Here is a 27,579-nt window from a genome sequence, read left to right as displayed (position 1 = left end):
CACAGATGAGGGCTGATCTGGCCTTCCGGCTTCCAGACTACCCACAATGCCCCAGCCCGTGCCATCAAACTGGTGGTTCTCCAGGACAGGCCACATCCTCCGTATGACTGTTCCTTCTGCCAGGGCCGCTGCATCTGCACATACCCAGAGCACACTCATCCACGTCCTGGCTGCAGGCTGGCCCCGTGTACCCCGAGGGGCAAGTGCAGATGGCCTTGCCGTTGACAGGGTTGGTGTCGCAGTTGGAGCCTTCGTTACAGGGGTTGCTGATGCATGCGTCGTTGAGGTGGCACAGCAGACCTAGACAGAGCAGCTGTGGTGAGTGGGCACTGCATTTCCCTGCCCTGGGAATGACAGGCTATTCCCGTCAAGAATCCCACAGTGCTTGGATCACTGCTAGTGGCTTGCCATCAGTATGCCTCTCTGTTCAGCAAGGCCCACGGGGGCATTGCAGAAGGTGCCAACGAGGCACATCTTCCTTCCTTCCTTCTTTTCTTTCTTTCTTTCTTTCTTTCTTTCTTTCTTTCTTTCTCTCTCTCTCTCTCTCTCTCTCTTTCTTACTCCTTTCCAAAGCCAGGGTCTCACATATTTCAGGTTGGATTCAAGTCTGCTTCATAGCTCAAGATGGCCTTGAACTTTGGATCCACTGTTGCCTGGGTGTTGGATTGACAGGCATGTGCCACTAGCCACAGTTTATGTGACACTAGGGATTAAACCAAGGACCCTGTCCATGCTAGGCAGGCACTCTACCAACTGAGCCACATGCCCAGTCCTGCAGCCATGTCTGAGAAAAGCTGGTCCCTGTCATCTTACTCACGGGTGCCCCGGGTGTGGGCAACCAGGGGTGGTGAGCCAACCAAGTTCACCTACCTTCTCCTGGGAGACCCCTGCACTCACCACTCACCTGTGCGCCCATGTGGACACTCGCAGTAGAAGGAAGCTACACGGTCATGGCAGGTGGCACCCTGGAAGCAGGCGGCACTGGCACAGTCGTCAATGTTTTCACTGCAGTCCTCGCCAGTCCAGCCATTGACACACACGCAGTTGTAGCCACCATGGGTGTTGTGGCAGGTGCCGCCATTCTGACAGGCGTTGGGCATGAGCTGACACTCGTCCACGTCCTCTGTGCAGTACTGACCTGCAGGGGGCCACAGGACCATCAACCTCCCCAGCTGCTACATGCCCGCCCTGGGCTGTAGGGTGGGAGCCGCTCTCTCCAGGAAGTCTTCCCAGCTGACTTGTGCCACCAGCACAAGTTACCCTGTCCTCCAGCCCAAAGGGCTGTCATCTCATGGCTGACCCTGGTTTACCTTTACCCAGTGAGCACCCCCTGAGGGCAGCCCTGTATTCATCCCTGGTATCATGCCCAGAATGCTAGACTCCTGTGTGGCTCGCTGCTGGGGATCCCACAAGAACCAGCTGATGCTGAGCTGTGCTGCCTCCGAGTGGAAGCACGGGAGCTGCCCCACGCCACCGGTCTCCTGGTCGTCCTGAGTCCTGCAGCCTGGGCTTCTCTAGCATGGAACAGAGCTCAGACCTCTCTCCCATTGTTGTGTGTGGTTCAGTGAGTAGAAGGCTGCCCCATGCAAGTCCCATGTACATACCCGTCCACTCTGGTGGGCAGCGGCAATTGTAGGTATTCACGCCATCCACACAGGCACCCCCGTTCTTGCAGTTGTTTCCTGGACAGTCATCCACATTTTCTTCACAGTTCTGTCCAGCAAAGCCTGTGGGATGGGGGCCAGCAAGTCAGCCTGACCTTAGCAGCCTGCTGAAGAGCCACTGCTGGCCTCGAGTGTCTTCAGTTTCTGGCCTGCATCTGTGATGTCCTGTTTTGGACAAGGAATCTGTCTATCCCTATGTGGCCTCCCAGCTCCTGTGTCCCCAAGTCACTATGAAAGAGCTGACTAAACAGACAGGGTCCAGGAACATAGTGTTCTAGAAGGTTCTGCCACAAAACCACTAACAGAGTTTCTGATGATTGTCTACACTGAACCAGTGGGGCAGCCATGAACACTTAAAATTGCTGAAGCTAAAACTGAGGCTTGGACGCACTAAGTTGGAAAGCAGAGCGGTGGGACCCAGTCAGGCCTGGCAACTCAGGGCCTGTGAGCCCTTTCCCTTGGGACCCAGCCAGGGCACCTGTCTCTCCCCAATAGCAAAGGCAGCCCATCTAGCCTGGGGCTGGGCCCCAAGGTGTGGCCTGCAGCGTGGCCTTCATGAGGGCCTCCTCAGCAGCAAGTTAGCTATTAATCTCCTCAACTCCCGCCGGTTCAATGATCAACTCAGAAAGGCGAGTCTGGCAACAGCCAAACCTGCAGCCGGTTACTAATTAACGCCCTCTCTGGGGGTGCCTTTGAACCCCTCCTGCCCTTGGAGAACCCACCTGTTTGGCTCCCCATCAAAGATCCCCCCTCTACCTCACCAGCTTGCACTGCAGCAAAAAGCTGGAGGCTGCAAAAAGCCCAAGGGAAGAGCAAACGCTTCTCTGGCCGTGGGGGAAGAACCAACTTGGAGCCTAGTGCCCACCGAGGGGTCAGCAAGGCCAAGCAGCATGACTCCCCCTGTGAGGAGCTTTACTTTAACACAGGGCAAGGTTCCAGGCTAGAAGTGAGCCTCGAGGTGCTCTGAGCAGTGCAGAGTGATGCCGCTGGGGGAGGGGACAAGGGAGCATAGGTTCCACATGGAGCCTGGCCACAGCCTCCTCTGCCCAATACAGCATCCTCCAGGGAAACACAGAGCCTGTGAGAGCATGAGGGAGCCAGGTGGGGCTCGGCAAGGCACACTGGAGCAAGAGCCACTTTGATTCCCAGGCAAGGCTGCCATCGAGCTGTGTCCTGACCTTAGTTCCCTGTGTCTCCTTCGTTCATATGGTCTTCGGGGGACCTGGTGCAGAGCTACCTGAGAACCCAAATGTTGGGTGTAACTGAGCCTAGACTGAGTCCCTTCAACCGTTACTCAGGTAGACAATATTTACCTCTCCCTGCTCTGAAACAGTCAGTCTCCACACAGGGGAGCAGGTGCTCTGTCTTTAGGGGTGGCTTAGCCACTACGCACCAACCTCTGAGACCCACCAGCTGTGGTTAAGTGAACCCCACTCAGCTCTTCCTTTCCTCCTGTTCACCTCCCAGCACCCTGAGCTGACCCACCCCACCCTGCCTAAGGTGGACTGGTGCCAGCTCCATGCACAAATTCCTTGCTTGGACAAGGCTGTTTTCTCGAAGCCTGCATGACAGACCCGCCCGTGTAACCTCTCAACGCAGGTTCTAGCACCTGAGGTCTCACGCAGGCACCAGGAGGGACCTGAACCTGCAGCACCGGGGCCTGAGCACGAGGCCTCCAGAGAACTCAACTGGTCGGGGCGTGTGGCGGCAGCTGTCTGTTACCTCCAAGCTTGCCCAACGCCTTTCAGGAAACCCAAAAGCTACTGTCTGCACACAGAGCCTTGAGGCTGGCTCTGCAAGCTTGGGGCAAGAAGGGAACTTCCCTTTTTCAGGGGGGAGGGTGGCCCCTGAGTTTCAAAGGAGGAGAGACCCGAGGTCACCTCGAGCAACCAAATCTATCCCTATTTCCTGAGCCCACTCCCCACTTCCTCTCAACTGCCTGGTATGTGGGTGAGATGAGGCCTCAAAACTCTTGAGTTTCCATCCTTAGAAAGGCAACAGAAAGGACCAGGGCTGTGCCTGCAGGCCCTACCCGAGCAGAGACGGCGTACTGCCGCTGAGGAAGTAATCAGCAACTTGAGGCCCCTATGGGCCCTCCAGGCCCTGCTGTCATCCCAAGAGACAGGGGAAACCCCAGGGACTGCCCATGACAGGGTGCCCCTCTGACATACACTTACACGTGGATGCCAGGCAGCTCACGGGCATCTGTAAAGGCAGGCTGGCTCCCAGCCCTAAGAGGCTCAGGGTACAGAGTATCAGGGGAGCCCCAGGATGAAGGGAGCACCAAGGGAAGGCTCCTTACTGACAGAAAGAAGGCTTGGGGGTTATGCACTCAGCTGTCTGGATCTCAGCAGATGACCCAGACAGAAAGAGACCAGTGGGGCCTGAAGTGTCCCCTGGCTTCTGTATCCCTACCCTGACCTTACACTATACCCCCAAGGCTCCACGGAAACTGTTCCTGAGAACCAGGTCTGTCTGTCTGTCTGCCAGGCACTCTACTGCTGGCCTTCTCTGAGCTTCTTTGAGGGGTCCCTCTGCACCCCCTCGGGCTTGACAGCAGAACATGCACAGGCTTGGATGCCCAGGATAGGACCTACCTGGCAGGCAGGCGCACTCGTGGGTGGTGTCTCCCGTAGGGCGGCAGGTGCCCCCATTCTGGCAAGGTGAGGGGCTGCAGGGCACGTAGGGTAGTTCACAGTGGGGACCAGTGTGGGTGGCGCGGCAGGCACAGCGATAGGAGCCGATCTCGTTGTGGCAGGTGCCTCCGTGGCGGCACAGCCCGGGGTTCTGGCTGCACTCGTTCACATCTTGCCTGCAGGTGGGGCCGTGGAAGCCGGGAGGGCAGCCGCAGATGTATGAAGACTCAAAGGGCAGGCACTGGCCACCATTGGCACAGGGGTTGGAGGCACACGGGTCGGCCTGCTGACATGTTTTTCCTAGAGGTGGGGGTGGGGGTGGGTAAGAGGGTCAGCTCTCTCCAGGGCCCTCCTTATGAGCCATGGCAGATCTGGACACCGCGGAGGCCCAGAAGTGGTATCTTCATGGTTTTTAGCTGCAAAATATGGCTGCAAGTCACAAGAGTCTAAGTGACTGCCCAAGGTCAGAGACAGCAGTAGGAACTGCAGTCTCAAATTTGTACCTAGCTGTCTTGTGGACCCCACATGTATAAGCAATGCCAGCTTAAAGCACCCTGACAGGGAGAGAGGGTGAGACCAGGGTTATACTTTGCTCACAGAAACAGTGAGGTTTTGGGGCCCTGGAATAGGACAGCCAAAACTCAGATAGTTCAGGGCTGGAAAAGACCACAGTTCCCAGCTGGGCGGTGGTGGCGCATGCCTTTAATCCCAGCACTTGGGAGGGAGGGGAAGCAGAGGCAGGTGAATCACTGTGAGTTCGAGGCCAGCCTGCTCTACAAAGAGAGTCCAGTACAGGCAAGGCTACACAGAGAAACCCTGTCTTGAAAAAACCAAAGCAGAACAAAAAAGACCACAGTTCCCAAGGAACCCCAAGATTTTCCTGGATAGTAGACCCCAGCTTACGTCTGAGCCAGGAGAAGATTTGGTGTACCAGTATCACAAGTCAGCATAGATAGTAGGGGACGCCTGGACCTAAGGGTCCCAGCTATGAAGTCCACAGTCTTCCCACAACCCTTACCTGACCACCCTGGGGGACAGCGGCACTTGTATTCTGTGAGAGTGAGCAGGTCACAGGTGCCCCCATTGCGGCAGGGGTTGGCCAGGCAGGCATTGTCCAGAGGCGTCAGGCAGAGGGGCCCAGAGAAACCCAGGGGGCAGCTGCAGGTATAATCCACTGTGCCGCCACGGTCCTCAATGTGGCATGTTCCCGCATTCTTACAGGGTGTGCTGAGGCACGGATTGGGGTCCTGGCATCGTTGGCCCACAAAGGCCCCGCTGCAGCTGTGGACAGATACACAGGGCAGTTAGCTCCCTGGCCCTCCTTTCTGTGAAGGCCAACGTGACCTCCACCCTAGGCAGCAGGTCCAACTAGAATCAGCCTCTAAAGCCAAGGTGCAGCGGCTGCCTCATGGGCAGAAGCTCATGGGATGTTGAAACTTCTGGAGCACGCACCAATGCCACAGAGACGCTCACTTTCAAGTGGTTACTTTCACATATTAAGTGAAGTTCACCTCAATAAAAAAGAAAAATAATGACTGTTAATTGGGGCCAGGCTAGAGAGACAAGACCAGCTTGAATTTCAAGCCAGGCAGATTTCAAACCAGGGTCTATACTCTCAGTGAGCCATGGAGACGGGGCCCCTGTGGGCTCAGCAGAGCCCTGGGGGTGGGGTGGGGTGAAGGGAACGGACTCTGTGAAACTCTCATTTGGGAGGCTGATCAGCTTCTCTCCCAGGTTCTGTCATGAATATGCATCATCTGGGTAATAAAAGAGTTCACGGTCCCTTCGACTTTCAAACATCAATAGCATAGTAAACGGGGGAAGCAGAGCCGACTGGCGAGTGTATGTGCTTTCTTTCTATTCAGTTCCTGCCCTGTAGCAAGGGGGCTCTGCCAGGATGCAGGCTGGTGCCCACTCTCTACAACTCGGCTCCCAGACACAGGTTCCTCATACCGTACCCCCAACAGTAATGTCATGGCACCCCCTTTGGGGGAACAAATTAAATTTCCAGACACAAGTTCTTTATCATACAGCCGGCAGCAGCAGTACTGTCCTCTGAGGAGATGACGGCAGTGAAGGATGGTCCTCCTCGGCTCTTTGTGGGCACTCTGGTGGGCTGAGAGCCTGCCTCAGTCTAGACAGGTGGGGGGGGGTTCCTGTCTCCAGGCTGAGATGAGCCCAAGGTCCAGCCACGGTAGCCTCCTCAGCCGCTTGCCTGCCTAGCTCCCAGAGCCTGGACCATAAATCCCCCGACCCCACTCCTGCCCCACCTCCTGGCCCCACATTCCCAGAGAAGGCTCTGGGAGCCGCCAAGCCAAGCTCTTCCCAGAGGCAAAGGCTCTGAGGCAGAACGTGCTGGCTGACAGAACCGCCCCATGGCAGGGTCACAGCCAGGTGCTGGGTGGACACAGCCCCTGCCAACAGCCACTCTGCTTTCCAGAGCCTGCCCACTGGCATAGACTGCCTCTTCATCCCCAAGGGCCCAAAGCTACGGCTGCAGCATGCCCCAATCCCCACCTCCAATGCCAGCCTGTCAGTCCACAGGCTAACTGCTATTTATAACCAAACCCGTGGGGGTGGGGGGCGCCCAGGAGAGGCCTTCCCACTAAGGGTTGCTGGAGGCGGCTGGGGGGCTGGGGTCAGGTATCTCAACAGAAGTACTGGGAGGCATCTGTCCTCTCTGAAGCCTCTTTCATCTGTGTCTATGGCTTGGGTATGGAAGACACAAAATGGCCACTGTGGTGACCATCTGTTGCCAGAAGCCAAAAGTCTCAAACCAACTGGTTTAAAGAAAACAAATCACCCCCCACCCCCTGGGGAGTTAACTCAAGCCTTTGCAATGGTTCCTGCCCCGCATGGGAAGTGTGTTTGGTGTGCGTGTGAGGGGGTGGAGGGGGTTGGGCACAGGACGGGACATCTGGCTTCTCCTGCCTGCGGTACCCTTGGAGAGCCCCTCTCACCAGAGGGGCCAGCCGCTGAGATTCACACTTGCTTCTGTGGGGCACCGAGGCTAGGAAGCAGACACTGCCTTTACTGCCCATGGATCCAGTTACTAGCTGACTGGAGAGGCCGCTGGGAGCCTGGGATCTGCAGGCTGAGGCTGGCCCCTAGAAGCAGCCCTCCTCTCTGGATCAATGCCCCTTTGTCGGGCAGGGTTGGCCTCGGCCCACTTGGAGAAAAGGGTTTTTTTTTTCTTTCCCAGCCATTGGTGAAGTCTCAGGGGAGGGGGTGTTGAGGGACAGAGGGAGCTTCATCTTCAAAGCCAAATGGAGCTGCCGTCCCTCTGTCCACCCATTCCTGCAGACTAGGGGAGTGGGGGAACTCCAGCCCAGGAGGCGGGAAGATTTCCCTGGCTAGGGAAAACAGGGCAAGCCCAATGCCACGCTAGGTCTCCAGCCCTTAAGCACGTCCCCTGTAGGTTTCTTAAGGTAAAGACACTGATGCAGCCAAAGGCTGCTCACAGTCTCCTTTCCCTCCACAGCACGGGCTGTGCTCCCTACAGCACCCTCAACAGGAACCACAATCAGAGGGGGGCGGGGGAACCTGCCTAGCTGGGATGTACACTTGCCAGTGTGGCTGTGATCTGCTGGACCAGCAAGAGGGAAAACATGGCCAGTAAATCAGGCGCCGGCAGCGCGGACAAAGGGCAGCAGGGAGCAGGTGCATCTGTGGAGGGGACAGCTGCTCTTGCTGGGCGCGGCCAGACGCCAACCCCAGCGGGTGGGGCAGGAGCAGGGAAGCGGGTAGCCAGGGAAGCTCCTCCGTAGGGGAATGTGGTAGCTGAGAAGGCCCATTGTCAACCCCGCTGCCACCCTGGGCTTGGGGACACCATAGTGTAGACATGTTGCCTAGCTGGACGTACTAAGGCCACCATAGCATAGCACAATTGGAAGACCAGCAGGGCCACCTGGATGGGACCATCCCTGAGATGCCTAGAGCCAAGTGGCAGGGTCTAAGTTAGGGGCAGTGGGGGTGGGGGCAGTTCAAAGGCCCTTCTCCTCTCTGTCTGTGGCCTCCCTGCTCCTCACAGCATTCAGATATCCCTAAGAAGGTAGAGAGCCTTGGCCACAATCCCTTGCTGCTATATCCTCAGCATCAGTGGCCATTTGGTTCTCAACACTGGCAGGTAGACATGAGCAGCAAAGAAGCGCACCTGAGCCCTGCATAGGAGGCTGTACCCAACAGTGCCTTCACTTAGTGGGGAGTCCCTGAGCACCAGACCAGAGCCTCCCCGAGTGACCCAGGATGCCTTCTGCTTCCCCTGAGTCACCTCCTGTCTGGCTAGCAGAAAGACCCTTCCAGGATTGAAAGGTCCTCGGGACAGGATCCTGAACCATACATGAGACTAGAACAGCCTGTGCTCTGCAGGGCTCTACCCCGCCACTCAAGGCCTCCCGCAGCGGGAACCCAGCCGCGGCAGGTGCACCCTCTCCTTAACTTCCTTCTTAGGGCTCCTTAGGGCACCTCTGTCTCCACTTTCCCTCTTTTACACTACATACTCCATGGCCTGGGGTGTGCCCTGTTCCACTGTGGCTGGCTGCAGGTGAATAGCAGGCAGGCTGGGGCCCAGGAAGGGGGTGGGCTTCCGCAGCCGCAGAGGAGCGAGTACAAACGGCCCCTGTGCCTGTCATCCCACAACTGCTGCGGGGCGGGCACTTTGTTGGCGGCTTCAGTATTTCCACTGTGCTGCCTCCCACCTCCCTGGCAGCGCTGCTCCATAGAAATGTGATTCCCCAAAGCATCCGGAGGCAGATGCTGCTGTGGCCTCTCACCCGGGACTAATTCTAAATTGTGCTGTTTTCCTTTCCAAACTACATGGCCATCTGCCGCCCCCAGGGGACAGATGACAGCTCCCTCCACCCCCAAAAGAGGAGGGGCTGTGGTGGGAGTTCCTTAGATCCTGCCCTCGATGGGTTTGTGGTCAAGCAAACTGGGAAACGGACTAGGGGTCTCCTGGAGCTGAGATGGATGGGGGTGGGGGGCATCAGCGCTGGGGGCCTTTTACTGGCTTCCCAGAACCCAGCGGACTTTGGGATGAGAGAAAGCACTTCCAGAAAGGAATAGGGTTTTGTGGGACCCTCTCAGCTCTGCGTCAGCTTATACGCAATGAGATGGAACACTCAGTTTCAAAAGAGAGCCGTGTGTCCGGTGGGGGAGCAGGTTGAAGAGGGGCCCTTGCAGCAGGCACCAGCAGACCCAAGATGCGGAGGGACTCTCAACTCTAAGCACGGCTAGGTTTGATTTACAAAGGTACAGTCCTGCCCCCCTCAAGGAACGCATTCATTGGACAGGTAAGAGCACCTGAGAGGCGGACAACACCAAGCTTCCTGCTCACTCTTCTCTGGGGCCGGGGGCCTGGACAGAGGCATCTAACCCTCCTAGGCCAGAGTACACAGCAGGTCTATGATTGACGAAAGTGTGGGCAGAGGGTGGCTCAGTGCGTTATTGTATACCTCAGGCCCTGCACCACTGAGAGTACCCAGTGATGGAGAGAGAACCTGTCTTCTTTAGTCTGTTCTACCTGTGCTTAGAGCCACCTACATACAGCTAAGGCTCCTGTTCTGCAAGCTCCTACTCAACAAGTGTGACCATGCTCTTGTACCCCGGGGATGGTTCAATGGAGATTCCCTCCCCTAGCCTGACTTTGTTCTGTTCAGCTAAAACAGTAAGGCTGGCTGTCTGCCATCCAACTTTCCCACAATGGGTCCAAAACCATGGCTACCTCTCACTCAAACAGCCCACCCAGTAGGGTTTTTACAGGGTCAACAAACCTAGCCCCATCCCTGGCAAAGTCGTTCCTTAAGCATGGGCCAGTCCAACCGCCCCACCCCCACCCCGGCCCCTAAGTCCCGGTGCCCACAGGATGCCGAGCATGGGCTTAGTGACCTCCTGCCTCCCTGGTAGTCTTCCTGGTTCAGAAGCAGTTCCTTCAAAGTCCAAAAGACAGGAGACCCCTACTGTTAGGAAAACCTCATTCCTTCCCTTCCTCCACAGACCTCAGCACCAAGACCTAGCTTCCTACCAAACCTGCCTGGATCCAAACACTTGCCTGAAGATCGGGAACGGCCCCCTTCAACCTCATCTTTTGCCTTCATACCCCCTCGACCCTGCTTCCACTCCCAGCTTGGTATACAACAATGTGGGTGCCCCTGTGGAGCTAGCACAGCTCCCAACGGGAACAGCCAGCATCCGTGGCTCTACCTGTTCCAGCAGGGATGGCCGGCAGGAACTGTGGTCGCCTCCCAGCCTCTGAAGCCTCAGGGGCCCAGTTGCTCACTGGCTCCCCGCAGAAGCAGGAAGGTGAGAGGACAGAGAGAAAAAGCCGTGGGAGGTAGGCTCTCTCTGGCACCAAACATCAGCTGCTGCTCAGAATAGAAGGGCAGTGGTGGATAGAGCAGGAACGTGGGTCACAGCTAGGGCAGGTGCAGCATGCCTGCAGGTGGCTACAGGTGCCAGCCAGGACTGAAGCCAGGGTCTAGGCTTTCCAGCTCAGAGAGCCACGCCCAGCACACTTCAGCTCTTTTGTCTTCAAATCTCTCCCCCCAGTTGCATCCTTGGGTGGTTTAAAATATGCTAGAAAAGGAAGCTCAGGAAAAGCACCCGCTTCCTGGCCTGGCTCAGGGAAGCCCTTTGTGTGGGAGACAGTTGAGGTCGGAACCTGCCCTCCAGGGAAGCCACCTTTCCCACTACAGGGAAAACAATGGCTCTCACTGCTCCCTGTGAAGGCCTCTCTGAGGGAACCCAAAGGCTCCTGGGGGGGGCACTAAACAATTTCCTGGAGTTAGTTTGTGGGAAGTGGTGACCCATGGGGCCCACCCTGCCCCTTCCACCATTGGTAAAAGCACCACCCAGCAAACTGGGGTCACCAGGAAGCAGAGGTCACTGCTAGGGTGTGAAAAACACCTGCTTAAGCTCTTGCCTCCAGTAGGGCCAGTTTCCTGATCAATGTTCCCAAAACACAGAGAGCCCCAAGCTGCAAACAAGGCTGTGAATGTGTCTTTCCCCTGGCACGCCACAGTGCCTGCCAGCCACTCTGAGTGGTCCTGGGGACGCAGGAGAGCAAGCCTCTGTGTGTGTAGCAGTACCAAGGAAGGCGAGGGATGGCCACAGCTGACAACCACAGGCCTCTCTGGCCTGTGCAGGGCCTGTAGCTTCTCAGAGTAAGCGAAAAGGGAAGCATTTCATCCAGAGAGAGATGAAGACAGACATCCACACGGAGCTCTGCACCAAAGCCAGAAACAGTATGGCACTTGCCCACCTCTGCTTCCCCCAGTAAATGTGAATATGGAGAAAGGGAGCTGCCCAGGGGTTACTCTGTCTCCCCCATCTATCCTATGCCCCCACTGTGCTCCCCAAAAGAGAACACACCCCCTCCTGGCTAAACTAGTCTTCGGATGCCCAGGAGCTTCACATCACTAGGCCCTCACTACAGTCCTGGAGGTGGGCTGGGCCCATTTTACAAATAGGAAGACTGAGATTTAGCAGGTTCTGCACTGACACCCCAGATTCTGTTGCCCATGTTGGATCAGCCTTGGTTCACAGCAGCCACAGGCAGGGCAGAGTAGCAAAGAGGCTTCTTGGGGAAGTGAGAAATACCCCTGTATCTCCAACTGTCTCATCTCTCAGATCATCTGATCTCCCAGCAAGAAAGGGCAAAGCACGCAATGGAAGAGTTTGGCTGCAACACACTTTCTAGGAAAGGGGCCAGGTTCTCAGTGAGGGAGCCAGGACCTGGGACGCCTGCCCCTGCCCCTGCCCCTGGCCCTGCCCCTGCCCCTGCCCCTGCCCCTGCCCCTGGCCCTGCCCCTGCCCCTGTCCCTGCCCCTGCAAGGAAAACATGGAACTCCTAGCTTCTCCAAGCCCCTCAGAACCCCCCCAGCAGAAGAGTCACCTGACACTGTGTGGGCCATCCTTCCCAACTGGGGCACCATCGCTGAGGACCATCTTCCCAACAATGGTGGTGAAGCCTATGTCCAGCTACCCACAGGGAAAGAGCCACTGGCTGCTGGGCAGACAAAGTGAGACAGACCTTGGCTGCATTCTTCCAGGGGATCCCAGGAAACCCCTCTTTCAGTGACTCCTTCGGATGACTGGCTGAAGTGCAGATTGCCGCTTTGGTGGGGGCCCCAGAGGTCAGTCACCCCAACCCCTCAAAACTCAGCAGCACCCACACCAGCCAAATATTTTCCAACAAGGAAGACTTTTCCTGCTGGGGAGGCCCCCATACACCAGAAGACAGCTAAGGCCCCATCCCAATCCTGGTCCCCCCAAAAATCTCACAATGTACTGGCCATCCATGAGAAATTCCTGTCCTGCTTCAGTAAATTCTAGAAGAGAGGCAGCCAGTTGATGTACCCTGCTCTAGAGAGGGGCCCAGGCCAGTTGGTGTAGGACAAGCTTTGGGCTTGCTGGTCCTGGACCCTTTGCCTCTGTGGACACTGATGTCCCATGCCTGGCCTCTTCCCAAGCACCACTTCACTAGCATGCCTATGCTCCATCAGGTCAGAGCTGTCCAACGTCAATCAGGCACTTTCTGTAGCCTCATGGTAACACACAGGGATCTCAAAGTGAGACCCCCCCCCCCAAGGACAAATGAAGCCCATATGCCAGTCAGCACCTTCAGCTACAGTGGCCCCATGGGATCCTCCACTCATCCCAAGGAGACGGGTCCTGTCATAGAAAGAGGAAGCGGGAGGCTGTAGGTGCAGCTCCCACTTTGGAAATCCTTGATCTGAGCTTTGACCAGCCACAGCCTAATTCAACAGAAGGCTAGAAGGGGACGCACTTGGCTCAGAGGCCGAGACCTGAGTAGATAGGGTGGAATGGGGGCATCCAGCCTGTACAATGGGCTCTGAAAACTATAAACCAGTCCCCAGGCCTGCCCAGTCCATCTGGCCAGAGGGCCTAGCTTAGCCCAGTTGCCAACACCGTAGACTGGGCCAGACTCTGGGCCATCAAGATAGGATGCAGCCAGGGCCCGACCTGACCCTGGGGCACCGCCCCACCTGATTTCGACTATCAGGCTCTGAGACAGAGTTGAGGTCACCCTTGTCTGACCCCTAGAAGAGGAAATAAGGAAGGAAAGCCCCACCTCACAGAACCAGCTCCTAGTAGCCCTGATCAACCAGGCCCAGGCAAAAAGGAGAGATCCAGAGAGCTGCAGAGGGCCAAGCACACAAGCAGCATGTGCCCCCACCCCAGCCACCTCAGGGCAGAGCATACACACTGGAAGGCCCGCTTTCTCCCCCCTCCCCCAAAGCTCTCATTTCCAGTAACTGTGCTGTTTCCGCTCACTAAGAACTGAAACTGAGAGGAAATGGTGGGAGGCAGGTCCCTGAGCCCGAGGCCGAGCTGCTGCCATTCAGACCTGAGTGATCGGCCCAGCTTTTACCACCCACAATTTGTGCTCCCTCAATGGCCCTGGGAGCCCCGGGATCTCACAAGTTGAGAACCCAGTGTGAGCTGCTTCACTGAGGGTCTCTCTGGGATCTGGTCTACAGTAGGGAACATTCCACACCAAGAACTTTGGCTACAAATGTCCTTTAAAGCAAGGCCACGGGGCTCTGTCAGTAAAGTGCTTGCCAGCAAGCGTGGGGACATGCGAGCAACCCCCAGCACCCACATAAGTCCGGAGGCGCACATTTGTAATCCTAGCATTGGGAAGGTGGAGGCAAGAGGCTCCTTGGGACTTGTTGGCCAGACAGTCTAGCTCAATCAGTGAACTCCAGTGTTCTGTGAGGGACCTTGTTATAAAAAATAAGATGGAGCCGGAGCCGGATGCTGTAATCCCAGCACTCTGGTAGGTGGAGGCAGGTGGATCTCTGTGAGTTCAAAAGCCAGCCTGGTTTACAAAGTGAGTCCAGGACAGCCAAAGCTACACAGAGAAATACTGTCTCGGAAAAAAGAAAGAAAATAGGAGTGTAATAGCGCACACCCAGTGTTGACACCTGGCCTCCATACATATATCAACACACACACACACACACACACACACACACACACACACTACACACACACACACATACACACACACACACACACGAAATACACACACACACACACACACGAAATACACACACACACACACACACACACACACACATGAAACACATACACAAACATAAACAAAATATTGACTCAATAGGCAAACTGCCTGTTCTGCAAGCACAGGACCTAAGTTCAAATCCCCAGAACCCAGGCAAAAATCTGAGCATGTTGACATGCAGCCTCAGCCTTCTAGGGAGAGAAGATAGGAGAAGGGTCCCCGACGCCCTATGGCTGTCTGTGTAGCTGAACTGATGGACTTCAGGTTCAGTGAGAGACCCGATCCCAAAAATGAAGGTGGAGCATTGGTGGAAGAAAGAAAGCCCCCATCAACCTTGCTTCCTCCTACTCCCATGCACCCTTCATAAGCCCCCCCAAAACGCACGCACGCACACACACACACACACACACACACACACACACACACACACACACACACACGCTTCTGGGCCGTGGGAAAACCTGCTCCAGGGAACAGGCTGCCGCCCCGCTTTCTTCCTGAACTTGATTAAACACAGATGTTTCTCTAGGAAAGCCAGTGGCTTCCATGCAGCTTGTGGCTCCTCGGCCTCCCTGTGGCTGGGCTGTGATTCATACAGGGTGACCCATGTGTGGTGCTAAGGCAGGAGGCCCAGAGCCAAGCTGTGGCCTCGGTGCCTGGATATCATTTTAGAAAGACAGTCCTTTGTCCCCCTGCTCAGGACTAAGGACTCCAAGGGGTAGGCAGAGCCACATCTCAAAAATCCTCAGCCAGCTGCACACACAAGACTGACAGTGTGTGTGGCGGGACCTCGCTCCCCAGCCTGGGCTGGGGCTTGGGTCAGGCTGGCCTCTGTCACTACCTGTGGTAGAATTTGTTCAGCAAATTAGCAGCATCAACAGATGACAAGGGGCTCGTTTACCTAATTTAGAAAGACGGTACTTTAAGCACTTGAGTCGCAGCAGGGACACCCAGGCAGGTGGTGGGATAAGCCAACACAAGCCCAATGACAGCTCTTATCTGCCTGTTAGGGCAAGGCTGGGACCAGCAGTTGGCCTTCTTCCACCACTGGTGACAGGCATTCCTACCTGTGCCTCAGAAGTGGATGTAACTCAAGAGAATTAGCCTCACTAATTCACTCCAGGGTGTAAATGACAGGGGCACAGGGGGAAGTGAGGAGGAAGTGGGGAGGGCCCCCTAGCCAGAGCATTTCCACCCGGGGACAGTCTCCAGAGGTGGGGTCCTTGATGAAGGAGCTGCTCCTAGAATCCTGTGGGTTTCAGGGACACTGAGAAAGCAGCACCCAAACACTAAGTCCTGCCAACCACCCCCTAGACCCTCCACTGGGGACACCTGTGTTGGCTAGGGAGCCAGTCCTGTGGGAGATATTACCTCCCTCTGAGCACCAGAGGCAACTGAGGGATAGGCTGAGGTGTGGGCCTTGGCCCTCTACTCTCACGGAGCTTGGTGCTCCTCCCAGGGAACAGCCAGCGCCTGTGAGAAGACTGGCAAGCCTGCTAAAGGCTCCCAAGTCCACAGAGGGAAAACCACAATACAAGTCAAAAGAAGGCGGGGAGAACCAAAGCTCCCCCACCCCCACCCCCGCTGCCCCTGCACACACTGCCCCTGCTGGCCTAGGCTCCCTGCCTATAGATCCATCCAGGCTGCCATAGATGACACCCTGTGATGGGCCTCACCCCAAGCTGTGGAAAGCCTAGGGCACTCAGACACAGGCTTTCTCAAGTTTCACCCTTCGGAAACTAAGGCTGACCCCAGCACCCACCTTTGCCAGCTTCCCTTCTCTTCATGGCTGGGTACTTAGGCAGGGTAAGTACCCTTGTCTGCCCTAGATCCTAGGCTTCAGGGCACAGTAGGCATTCAGGTAAAACCCTCCATTGGCCTGCACTGGACACGCAGACTCCACTACCTCTTCCTTCAGGTTGTAAAAGGCCAAGACGCTAAGTGGGCGTTGGAAAATAAGACAGGGATGGCTGTGAGTCTGCAATGGGCACTGGACAGTGTGGGGCTTTGGGGACACTAGGCCATGATCACTGAGTCACATGGGAACGTGTCAGGCCCCACTCACTCATGGAGCCCCACAATGCCAGGTGGCAGCTCAGGGGCCCAGGTGTACATTCTGGCCCCTTGAGGCCCTTGTCAGGACTCAGACCAGGGCTCATCCTGATGGTGCCAGAAGCTGGAATAAATCCTAACAGGAGGGCAGAGCTGGCACTCAGGGCGGCACAGAGAGGACCTGACATCATCCATGCCCAGAAAGCGGTGCTCAATGGCCACGGACTGGGTAACTTCATTCACAAGGAAGTAGAACAGCAAAGGCTCAGTGGGTACCATGGGGGGCGGGTGCTGGCAAGCAGCTGCCTTTGGGGGTGATTAAGAGTCTGGAACTGGATAGGTGTGCCGGTTGTGCAATCCGTGCCTCTATTAAGCACACTGTATTGTGCACTCTCTGTGGCTCAAATGGCCTATTGCAAAACACATAACCTACCACCCTAAAGCCCTGTCTCCCAAATCAGTCCTCAGAATCCTGGTCTCTGGGACAGCTAGATAGGGTGCGGTGAGACCACAAGAAAGACATCCACTGCCCTTCTACCCTGCCAACCACTCCCCTTCTCCAGCAGGAGTGTCCCTCCCACCCTACCCCACCCCCCGCCTGAGGCCAAAATGTGCCCCAGCTCACAGAACTGGCCCTGCCACATGGCTACTCTTCAGTCCTTGGTGCTGCTACCTACAAGACCTGCCACTCTTACACCTGTAAGTTATCCCTGAGCCCAGACTAGACAGGAGGTTCTGGCGCCCTCTCAAGCACAGGGGGTAAACTGAGGCTGGAGCACAGCTCACCACAACCAGCTGGTCCGCGTCTTCCAGCCAGCAGGTGCCAGGGTGTGTCCTGCCTGGGAAACAAGGGGGATCAGACACGTCCTGACCTAGTCACAACGATGCCCTGAAGCCAGCCGCTCGTTAAAGCTGGTGATGACTGCCCCCAGCCTCTGGGAAAGGTCTGGAAAGTTCTGGATACGCCTGCACATGAAGGTGAAAGCTGATGCAAGCTGGCCTTAGGTTCCCTGCATCCCCCACCCCCTGCAGCCTCTTCACCCTTAGCCTCTGTTTTTCCCACCTATAAACTGAAGATGAAACAAGCAGGGTGGGCCAGGCCCTCTGGGAAAACCCAGCCCACTGGCACCAAGTCTGTAGGGCAGCTCAGCGATTGCTGCTGCTGCTGCTCTCACGTTTTTGAGGAAAGCAACGTGGACTCCACTCGACTGCAAAGCCACATCCTCTCACTATTTATAGATGACACATGAAGCACATCTCTCCCTACACGAGACAGCCCAACCCATCAGCCCGGCCTGCAGCACAGGGGCCAGGAGCGAAGGCCAGAGCCATCTTCTGCCCTGGTGGAGCTTCTATCTTTGAAAGCTTGTGGAGACCCCTCTACCGCCACCCAACTTCTGGGGATCCCAGCAGCCAGCCCTGGTTATCTACATCCTGCTAAGGGTCCTTGAAACAGGGCTCTTCTGTCTGCCTTACTCCACCCTCTTCCTGCTGAGGTCACAGCTTGCTTTCTGTCTCTCTCCTTTAGCGTTATTATTATTCCTTCAATGGAAAAACTGTTGGCTGCTGGCCAGAGGCAGGCTTGCCCACAGAGACACTTTCATGGAACACCCCACCTCTGCCAGGTGTTCCAGCACCCGGACATCTCCCCCACAGGTTCCATGACAAGTCAAGTTGTGAGGCTGTTTTTCACCTGTTTTTCTAACCTCGTGTCCTTGAAGGCCAGGCATGGCACTCACAGACAGGCGGGGCTGGGACAACCTTGTCACTCCTCCTGGGGAGAATGGGACCAACCTAAGATGGCATGTGACTCAATGGAACAGTAGCAGGGCCAGATGACGGAAGACATGTAACGTTCTATTAGGTCCCTCCTCGGCCCACCAATCTCTTCCGGCCTCACCCCTGCTTCCTCACCAGGCAGGCGGGAAGTGATGGGCCAGGGATGTGGCTATAACACATACTCTGGAGAGAGGGAGGAAAGGGCATCAGCTGAAACACTCCACGGCCAAGCATGACTGACTTCTTTCCCTGGGCCTGAGCCTGGCTGATCTGCTGAGAGCCCCGTCAGGCCGTGGTGAGGCAGACCCACCCACTACATGTCACATACATGCTGGGTGACTCTCTTAACCCTGAATGATCCTGTCCCAGTTCTGGGCTATACCTTGAGTGGAACTCAGAATACAGTAGTTGCTTTAAAGTGTCTGAAAGACCAGAGAGATGGCTCAGAGGGTAAAGGTATTTATTTACTATACAGGCTTGACTAGCTGATTTTGATCCTTAGATTTTTCACAATAGAAGGAGGGAACTGACTCGCAAAAGCCATCCTCTGCCTTCCATACATATGCCTGCTGTGAGCACACAGACACAGAAAGTCCAAAAAAGGAAACCGACAGAGTTGACAACTGCAGCCATGTCCCAGGCTAGAATCCTCAGGACCAGCCTGCTTGTTCCTACGCAGTAACCCAAACGGACCCACAAGACAGCACTTTTGGGATGGTGAATTAATTCATTACTCAACTTAATATGGGGAACGAGGCCCTTAAAAACCAGCCCCGTGAGCTCACCCAAAGAGTGTGAAAAGGACACAGCTGTTCCACTGCTCAACTATTCAGAGCTCTTACTCAATCCGTATACATCACCCAGACATCAATCTTGATTCTGCCCTGGTTTGAAGATGGTGAAACTAAGGTCAGACCTCTAACTCAGGGCATCCCAAGATTACCACTCGCTAGCCTGAGTTTCTCTGGGCACAGCTCACCTGATTTTTAAATGCGTTTAGAATGCATGCCCTCATCACATCTGGCTTTGCTCCCAGTGAAGGCAGCCTCGGTCTCCCTAACGCTGCTCCTAAGCTCCCTAAGTTTCCTTAGCTCAGAGTCTGCAGCCCCTTATAAACTTTTTGGATCAGTGAATTCATGTTTACCCAAGTATAGGCCCTTCCAGCTTTTCAAATGATAGTCCCTTTTCAGCATTCCCTCCAGAGGCACGGTGGGCCCACAAGGAAGCCACAGTGAGCCCTAACTCTCCCCTCAAAGAGCCTCCAATAAGGCACATAGCAGCTGTCCAGTCTGTGCTCACCTAAGGGTCTAAAGCCAGGTCTTTCTCACAGGGTCACTGGCCAGCTAGACCTCAGTGGTACTAGACCTTACGGAGAAGGCCCTTGGCACCAAGAGGATTTACTTTGCAATTCTGAGCCCCGAAACTCCCAGCCCATCAGCTCCTGGGGTTTGGTTCTCTGTTTGGGTAGAAGCAATATTCCACAAGGTATTAACTTGCTGTCCCTTGACTTCACGTTTCCCAAGTCCTTCTCAGAGCAGGCAGCACCAGAAGCCAAAAACCATTCGAGGTCATGGTTAGGTATGACAAAGGTCTACAGGCCCCCTTAAGGAAAAGGGGAATGTCCTCTCCTCAGCCAGGAGAGGTGGATCCCTCTGTGTGTGCTCTGGCCAACTCTGGGGTAGGCCTCCTGAGGCCATCTGAAAGAGTAGGCAGGAATGGGAACGGAGACACCACCGTGAAACCCAGACCGTGAGCTGGGCCCCTCCGTGGATTGGCTGTAAAGCCCACCAAACTGCACAGTGAGTCCGGATCTGTGGCCATCACAAGCCAGGCCTGGCTGTAGCCTCAGCCTCCAGCTCTGCTGACCAGAAGTGAGCATATCTATTTCATTTCACCGGACTTACGGAGTGAGCACAATGGGGCCTCTGTGGCTAGAAATCAGTGGAACGCTGAGCCAAACTGAAGCAAAGTTTCTGCCAAGGAGGACGGGCCTCAGGATGCAGTGCAAGGCAGAGGGCCTGGCACCAAGATCCTTTTGGTGGCTTTGCTTGTACTGCAAGGGATTTGCAAGCAGCTTCCCCAAGACTGGGGGGTGGCAAAGAAAGCAGAGCACCATTGTGCCTTTGGCTTGAAAGGTCTTCATACAGATGCCAAGCTATAGGCTACTGGTGGGGCTGCAGCAAGCAGACTGCCCCCCCCCCTGCCCCATGCACAGCTCTACCAGGTAGGGCAGCACAAGTGACTGGCAGGCAGCAGGCCAGGCAGTGCCCATCTCCTGGTGGGGCTAAGAAGAAAGTACCCCCCACCTTCCCCAGTCTGGCAGGACCCTTCCAAGTTCTGGGTAGAAGTAAGAAGCCTTTCAGCCCTGCCCTGCAAGCAAGGCAGGCAGAGCGGAGGAACACAGAGGCGAGGGAAGGGGGGCTGTGCATTCTGGGAAGCCACGCATAATTAATCACACAGCATTAATCGCCTCCCAACAATAGCTGCTGCCCTTCTACTGAGTCCCAGCTGTCGGCCTCTGAATGGAAGGAAATAAGATTTAGGGCATCAAGCGTCCGTGAGGCTTCTGCAAGGGGGAGAAAGCCCCCCCCCAAAAAAAAGCAAAAAAAAAAAAAAAAAAGGTAGTGTGCATTCATTAGTGTCTGACAGAGGCACAATCGGCTTTGTCCAATAAACTGCTCACAGACCTGCTTAATTGGCTTCAGTACAGGGCGGGCCGGCCAGGGAGGTGGGGCTGCAGCCTACAGGCTGGGTACTGGAGGCAGCAGCACCGTTGTCAAGGGGATGGGCCCTTCAGCAGTTGGAATGAGGGCGCGCCATGCAGGCTGGAGCCGCTGTTTTTGTGTCTGCAGCCTCCAGGGGAGGCCCCGGCCTCCAGCACCTTGCTCTTCTCATCGGGAGGAGCTCAAGTTGAAGGGCACCAGCCCCAGCCCCAGCGGACTCTTTCCCTGGCTGGCTGGTCCTTGCAGGTGGCAACCAGACGGAGATCCTCCCCAGCATGGAGGAGACCTTCCCATGCCCAGCTGAGGACCTGGGGAGGTGGGGGCGCTGCTGCCCAGACAGAAAACAGACTCCAGCCAGCACTTACCCACACCCACCACCCCGGTAGCAGTGCCAAGGAGGACCATTCCAACCGCTCCCAACCTCTCCCTAAACCCAAGGAGTTTTGTCTTAAACTAGACAATTTTCACTGGGCAGAGGCAGGCAGATCTCTGAGTTCAAGGTCTACATAGGGAGTTGGAGGTCAGCCAGAGCTACATAGCGAGACCCTGTCTCAAAAACAAAACAAAGCAAAAACAATCAAACAACCCAAAACCAAACAAAGCAAAACCCCCAAACTAGAAAACAAACAAACAAACAAACAAACAAACAAACGGCAATTTCCAGCCTGGTACTCCCCTGTCCAGAAAGAGAGTTCTTAGGTGACAGGGGGTGGGGGCTCAGACACTCAGTAAGTGCTCCAGACTGCCCTCCATCAAAACAACTGCTTCGCAAGCATTTTAAATAAGAATTAGGGTACCATGGATTCCCAGGAGCCTGAGGGGCCCACGAAGGAGTGTGCCAACCTTCAGGGGCCAGAGTAGTTCCACACGCGGCATAATTGCTGGTGATTAAGTAATTGCCAGACTTTGTCCAATAAAAGTCAGCACGTGACTCCGCACTCAGCCTCTGGGCTGTCTTCCGAAGACAATGGCCCAGTGTTCTGTCCCCAGAAGGCAAGGGGCTCTGCTCTGACAAAAGCAACAGGTCCCCTCAGGGGGGCAGTACTCACACACAGGCTTCAGTGCCGTTGGCCACTTCGCACCTCCCTCCGTTCAGGCAGGCCCCACTTGGCTGGGAGCATCTCAAGCCTGGGGAAGGGTCAGAAGAGAGAGGTCAGTCTGGGTTCTGGACAGTTGACTCCTTGTGGTCCTGACGGTGGATGGAGACCAGAGACGCGGTGCTTGTGCACTAGAGTTACGGGGCGGGGGCGGGGGGGGGGGAGAAAGGGGGTGGGGAGAGGAGTAGCCCTTCCGGATTAATATTCTGTTCACACTGTTGTAGTCAGGAGGGAAAGGCTGGCTAGGTGGCAGGTGTACAGCCCCACTCACAGTAAGGCGAAGTGAACGGCAACGGAAAGACTTGGGACATTCTCCCAAACTTCTTACATACAACAGCCAAAGTGGGTGTGGATTAAGGAGCCCAGCAAAGCCCCCGATCGGCCTCCACTCTTGCCTCAGTTCAAACACAAGATTTCGAGGGGGGCGCAAGAGGGAGAGGGGTGGCCACACTCAGCTTCCCCGATCGTGGGAAAAAGCGACAGCTGCGGAGCCCGCCACCCCGCCCTCCAACAAAGCGCCGGCCCGGGAATCAGAGCGGCCCATTGTCGCGCCAGGGCCGCCTCCTGGGGCAGCGGGGCCGCACCCGGAGACCTGCCCCGCCTCCTCCGACACCCAATACCTGTTCGCAGGCATCTCCAGGGGCAGCCCCCGCCGCACCCAGGGAGGGGGTCTTGGAAACCGCACTTGGAAGGAATTCCACCCTGTTCTCGGGAAGGGGCTATTAATCAAGCCCTTCCCACCCCCCATCTTAAGGAGCTCCAGAAATTAAGCCCTGGTGTGGGGGCCGACCTGAAGCGTCACATAAAACCCCACTTTTAAGGAAATGGCACTCCCCTGCAATTATTGGGAGAAGTGTGTAGTTGGACAGTGCGACTAGAGTCTCCCTTTTCGTGAAGCCCGCAGGGAAATAAGCGCTCCCCTCCCCCGACCACCTCGCACGCGTTCTACTCTCTGTCGGTGCAGGATTTCCAAACTTCCAAAGTGAGTCAGTCCCACCCCCAACCGTAGGCAGCAAGCCGCCTGTACATCGCCTCTCTTCGAAAGTTTGAGTCCGGCTGGAAGACAGCGATCCCGAAACCCCATACTGCGAGTCCAGGGCACAACGTCCCCGCCCCGCGCTAAGCAACGCGAGCACAGCGCCCCGGACCTCACACTGAGCGCCCCAACATCCGCCCCAGCACGGGCTGGAGACGAAGAAGAAAATAAATGGTCCTAAGAAGCAACAGGAAACCAAACCCGATTCGACTCAAATCGAAAAGTAGCAGGCGCAGGCAGTCTGTCCGCCCCCACAGCGAGCCCCAGACGCGTCTGCCCAAGTGCCAGCCATGGTGGGGCCCCCAGGTCACCGGGTCCCGAAGCCCCAGCGCCCCACACCAAACTTCCAACGTCTTCACGCGCTAAGAGCAAAGCGTGTCCCCCTAGAAGGGGGCTGAGGAGGAGGGTCCCCTTCACACGACAGGACATCAGGCTCCCGGGTCCCATCCGCCCGCTCCAACTCCCAACTTTGGCAGCTAGTCCCTCACTCCCAGGGCGTGCGCAGAGCGCCACCGAAGTTTCCGAAGGGCGCGCGAAGTTGCGGGCTCGCGGGCGCCTACCTCTTGCGGCGAGCGCGGGCAGCAGCATTAGGCAGAGCAAGGGCGCCAGGAGCCGCGGCATGCCTGCTCGCCGGCTGCCCACTGCCGGGGCGGCGGCCTCTTGCGGTGGCCGGCGGGGATCCGAGGTTCACGCGCACCACAGGCGGTCCCGCGGGCGTCTACCCACAGCTGCCCTCTTTCCTGGCGGGTGGGCGGCTCTGGGCTCTGAGGGTCTCCCCAGCTCTACTAGGCACTCCGGCTCGTTCCTTCACAGCGCTCGCACCCGCCTCCAGCGTCAGGTCCTGTGCCCCACGCCCCTGTGCTCCCTCCCGCGGCCGAGGCACTAGTGAGGCTCAGGGCCCGCGTGCGCTCCGCCCCCGTGGGGGCCCGCCCCTGCCCCGCCCCATCTCGCCGCGCTCCGCCCACGGTTCCTGCGCACCCTAAAGCCCCCTCTTGGGCCTTGTCCCTCCCAGCGCCTCGGTGGGCTCTGCGCCTCCCTGAGCAAGGGAGAGCGTCTAGAGCGAGGACCCTACGTTTTGCAAGACTTGGAAGCGTGGAAGGGTGTGGGGAATGGGCTCCTAGGGACTACTTCTTGTTCGAAAGTTTACAGAGACCAAAAGTTTGAGTTAAGGCTGCGGAAGGATCAGGCTTTGTATGTCACTGCCCTCGGCGACATTTGGCCAGGATTTGCATTTCAAAAGCCGAGGAGGTGCGGGTAGTGTGGGAAAGGCGAAACTGCACTGGGAACCATGTTCATCCCGGAGTTAGATTTGGGGCCATGGGCAGGAGCAGCTGAAGGCAAGTTTGGGGGACTCCCAGAGCGGGAGTTTAGATGTCGCTCCCTGACAGCATTACATGCGTGCCTAGTCCTGGGACCCCACTCTTGGGGGCCATGTGGTCTCGGCTATAGGCATTGGGAGGATAGAGGCCAGGCACCCCTAGCCGTGACTTCCGGAAGGCTTGACCTTAAAGACTGATGGCGTCGCGCCCGCAGCCTCTGCAGAAGGGCGCTCGGGGCTCCCCAAGGGAACTCCCCATGGGCTAGTGCCTTGCTGGACAGATTGCGCGCGCTCTGTCCCTGGCGGCGTCTAGACTTTGCAAAGTCATTCTTCTCACTGGCCGACTTAGGTTGCTCGGGAAAGCGCAGAATCCCCGTATAATGGCTGCTAGCGCCAGCACAGCCTCTCTCACGTGCTTTTCCTGGATCAGTTATCTCTCCACCTCGATGCTTGGACATCCTGTGCCAAGCTGGTTAGCTCTGGGTTTCCAAGATGTCTTCCCTGTGCAGTCAAAGTTCAATGGAATCTGGAACAGACAACACCTCGCCATCCCAAAACAGGATGGTGAGTGCAACACAGGATACAGCCCCGGCTTATATTGTCCTAGGAGCCTCCCAGAGCAGGGAAATGTCCAAAAGGGCCTTAACTGCTGACAGAAACCTGTCAAGAGAATTCTGAGACAGGAGACCAAAAGGGATTTGGGAATCCAAATTCTGGAAGGCAGCCCATGGAGACAGTGGGCTCATTCCCCGCCCCCCCCAGCCCTACCCATCTCCTTTGACATACCTATTTATAGAGGGCACCCCTAAAGGGCCAGTGCCAAACAGCTTGTCCAGCCCCCTCTCCTGCTCCTCTCAGAAGCTGGCCTTAAGCCTGGGGGAGTAGCAGCATGGGTCAGTACCCGGGAGAAAAAGTGCCCAATGCTGCAGAAATATTTATATAACGGATCTGCAGCAGAAGAAAGCAGAAAGCACTTTCCATAGAAGGGCTGGCTGGCTGTGCAGGGTTCACAGACTTAAGACTCCAAGTGCCTCTCCTGAAGGCGCCCCCCCTCCCTGCCCCTGGCTGCTGGGGTGTGTGGCAACTACATCCCAGCCTTGCCAGAGCAGGCCACCCAGCCTGGCTTGGAAACAAAGCAAGTTTCAGCCTTTTAGAGTCTGGGGAAGAGACACTGCCATCCTGTCTGTCTGTCCATGGGTCTGTATCTCTTCCACTCTGCCTTTGTCCAGCATTGAGTATGGCTGCACACCAGACCAGCTGACACTAGGCTCTTTTTATAGATGGAGGCCAAAGACGCAGGCAGGATAACTTAGCTGTAGAATCCTCGGACAGCTGGGCCAGAGAAAAGGCCTTGGTGGGGGCAGGGCTGGGGCCGAGCTCTTGGCAAGTGGGTGTGAAGCTATTTCACACAGTAGGCTGGAGATAATTAGACCTGCTCTTCTCTGTCTACCAGGAAAAGGGCTTGAAGGGATGGGGGGAAAAAAATCCTGACCATCCAGGAGAGAGGCCTTCCAGAAACCCAATGGAAGTGAGGAAGTGGGTGCCTAGCAAGGCCACCCCAGTGGGAAGTTACTTTTAAATCCCAGTCAGGCAAGGCCAGGAGTGGAGAGGTGGAGTGGTTAGCAGCCACCTCTTCCCCACCCCCTGCCCCCGCGGGCATGGGGGGGGCAGGGGTTCACCTGAGGCTATTCATACAGAGAGGCCACTTAGCTCTGCACTGGGTCAGTCCTCCTCCCTCACAGGGCCTTTTTATAGCACCTGTTGAAGACTCAGCCGTAGGTGCTATGTGGCATACACACCCGGAGTATCTCCATAACACCTGCATCGTGAATACAGACGAGCCTGGCCTGAATATCCTGAAGGGACTAAGGTCTGCACGTGGATATGATGGGCAGCACAGAGCCCCAGGAGCACCAGGCCTAGGCCTCCCAAACCTAGGCTTCAGGTGCCTTTCCCTCCTGTAGTGTCTCACCTTGGCACTTGTACCCTGCAGGACCCGGCAGTTTGGGTGCAGATTGAAGTAGGCTTCCCCAGTTCTCAGGAGAGGCTCAGAGATGCCCCTAGGTGAGTAACTCCAGGTCAAGCCAACTCAGGGACACACAGCATCTCTTCACGTGCTGGGGAAGGGGTATGAGCATGGAGGAGATCTGTGGTGGTGGTGGGTGTCCTGTCCTGAGTGGGGTGACAGCAGAACAAAACAGTCTGAGAACATTCCAGATCACCACACCTGGAATCCTGCTGTTTACAACACTTGGGCTCAGAGATCCAACCAAGTGCCCAGCCTAGAAGGTGCTTCCTCCTGACCTCTGTATCTACCATAGCCAAGCTGCAGCCCTGGAGTGTGTATTGGCTTGCTGTGGTCCCCTCAGGCCTCCAGGCCCCAGTTTGCCCCCTACTGAGTGATCTGTGGGTTCCTGTCAGACCCCCCTCACTTTAAAGACTGCTTTGAATGTTCTCCAGAGGTTTGAATGTCTCTCCATGCTTTTCGGTGGCTTGAACTATTTATTGTTCCAGACAGTCAGGCCAGAGCTGACCCCCCGCCCTCCGTGACTGTGTTGGTACCCAAGCTGTGCCAGTGTGAGAGCACATTCCAGGGCCCCTGTCTTGCAAGGTGCCCTTCCAGTTCTGGGCCCACTTTCCAAAGCTCAGCTCGGCCTTGGCGATTCCTTGTCTGCTTGGGTCTCTGAAGGAAGGGCCTGGCCCTGCTGGGTCTCAGCACCAAATACTCAGAAAGGTTTGCTGATTGAGCCATAACTTGGGGGGAGGCTGAAGGGGGAGACAGCAGAAAAGATTCAAGGGCTTCTTAGTGCAGTCTCTTGACTGATGTATTGACCAGCCCTTTGGCCATGGGCTAGCCAGGACCTCCCTGAGGTCATCTACAAAGTCACGGGCCCTGTGTGTGCCTGGGAGCTGGTCCAGGCCTTCTTGGTGCCCAGGAAGCCTAAGAAGAAGTGAAAGCATCCCAGAGGCAGGTCCTGCTGCACCTCCACTGTGAGGAGGCCCAAGAGTGTGTTGCCTGGGCAAGTCTCCCAGACAGGTACCTAGCTCTACTCAGGTGAGCTGCCAAGGCCCCCATGAAATACGCTCATGTTGTAGTCCTGGCCTACCGGGCAGGTTTGCCACTGTCATCCCAGAGATGGCTTCAGGCTTGACGACCTGTACCCTACCCTCTGATGAAGGCCACCTGTCTGCCCTCAGGAGTCCCCAAACTACTCAAAGAACAGACTAT

General features: G+C 56.3%; 1 protein-coding gene across 1 annotated transcript in view; it reads right to left on the bottom strand.

Moving 5' to 3' along the window:
• The window catches only part of NOTCH1 (notch receptor 1), a 47,102-nt gene extending 23,193 nt beyond the window's left edge, over positions 1 to 23,909 (bottom strand). The window contains exons 1-7 of the mRNA XM_084799840.1: positions 23,593 to 23,909; positions 21,949 to 22,027; positions 5,319 to 5,581; positions 4,262 to 4,600; positions 1,605 to 1,727; positions 905 to 1,138; positions 145 to 300 (exon numbers count right to left, since the gene is read on the bottom strand). Coding sequence (XP_084655966.1) covers positions 145 to 300; positions 905 to 1,138; positions 1,605 to 1,727; positions 4,262 to 4,600; positions 5,319 to 5,581; positions 21,949 to 22,027; positions 23,593 to 23,653 — 1,255 coding nt within the window. The 5' untranslated portion in view covers positions 23,654 to 23,909. The remainder of the gene's footprint in view (positions 1 to 144; positions 301 to 904; positions 1,139 to 1,604; positions 1,728 to 4,261; positions 4,601 to 5,318; positions 5,582 to 21,948; positions 22,028 to 23,592) is intronic.
• Positions 23,910 to 27,579: the final 3,670 nt, after the last annotated feature.

This window comes from Acomys minous (assembly GCF_964271855.1).
Source record: "Acomys minous genome assembly, chromosome: 10".
Lineage (NCBI taxonomy): Eukaryota > Metazoa > Chordata > Mammalia > Rodentia > Muridae > Acomys > Acomys minous.
This window is presented reverse-complemented; position numbering and strand designations above follow the sequence as displayed.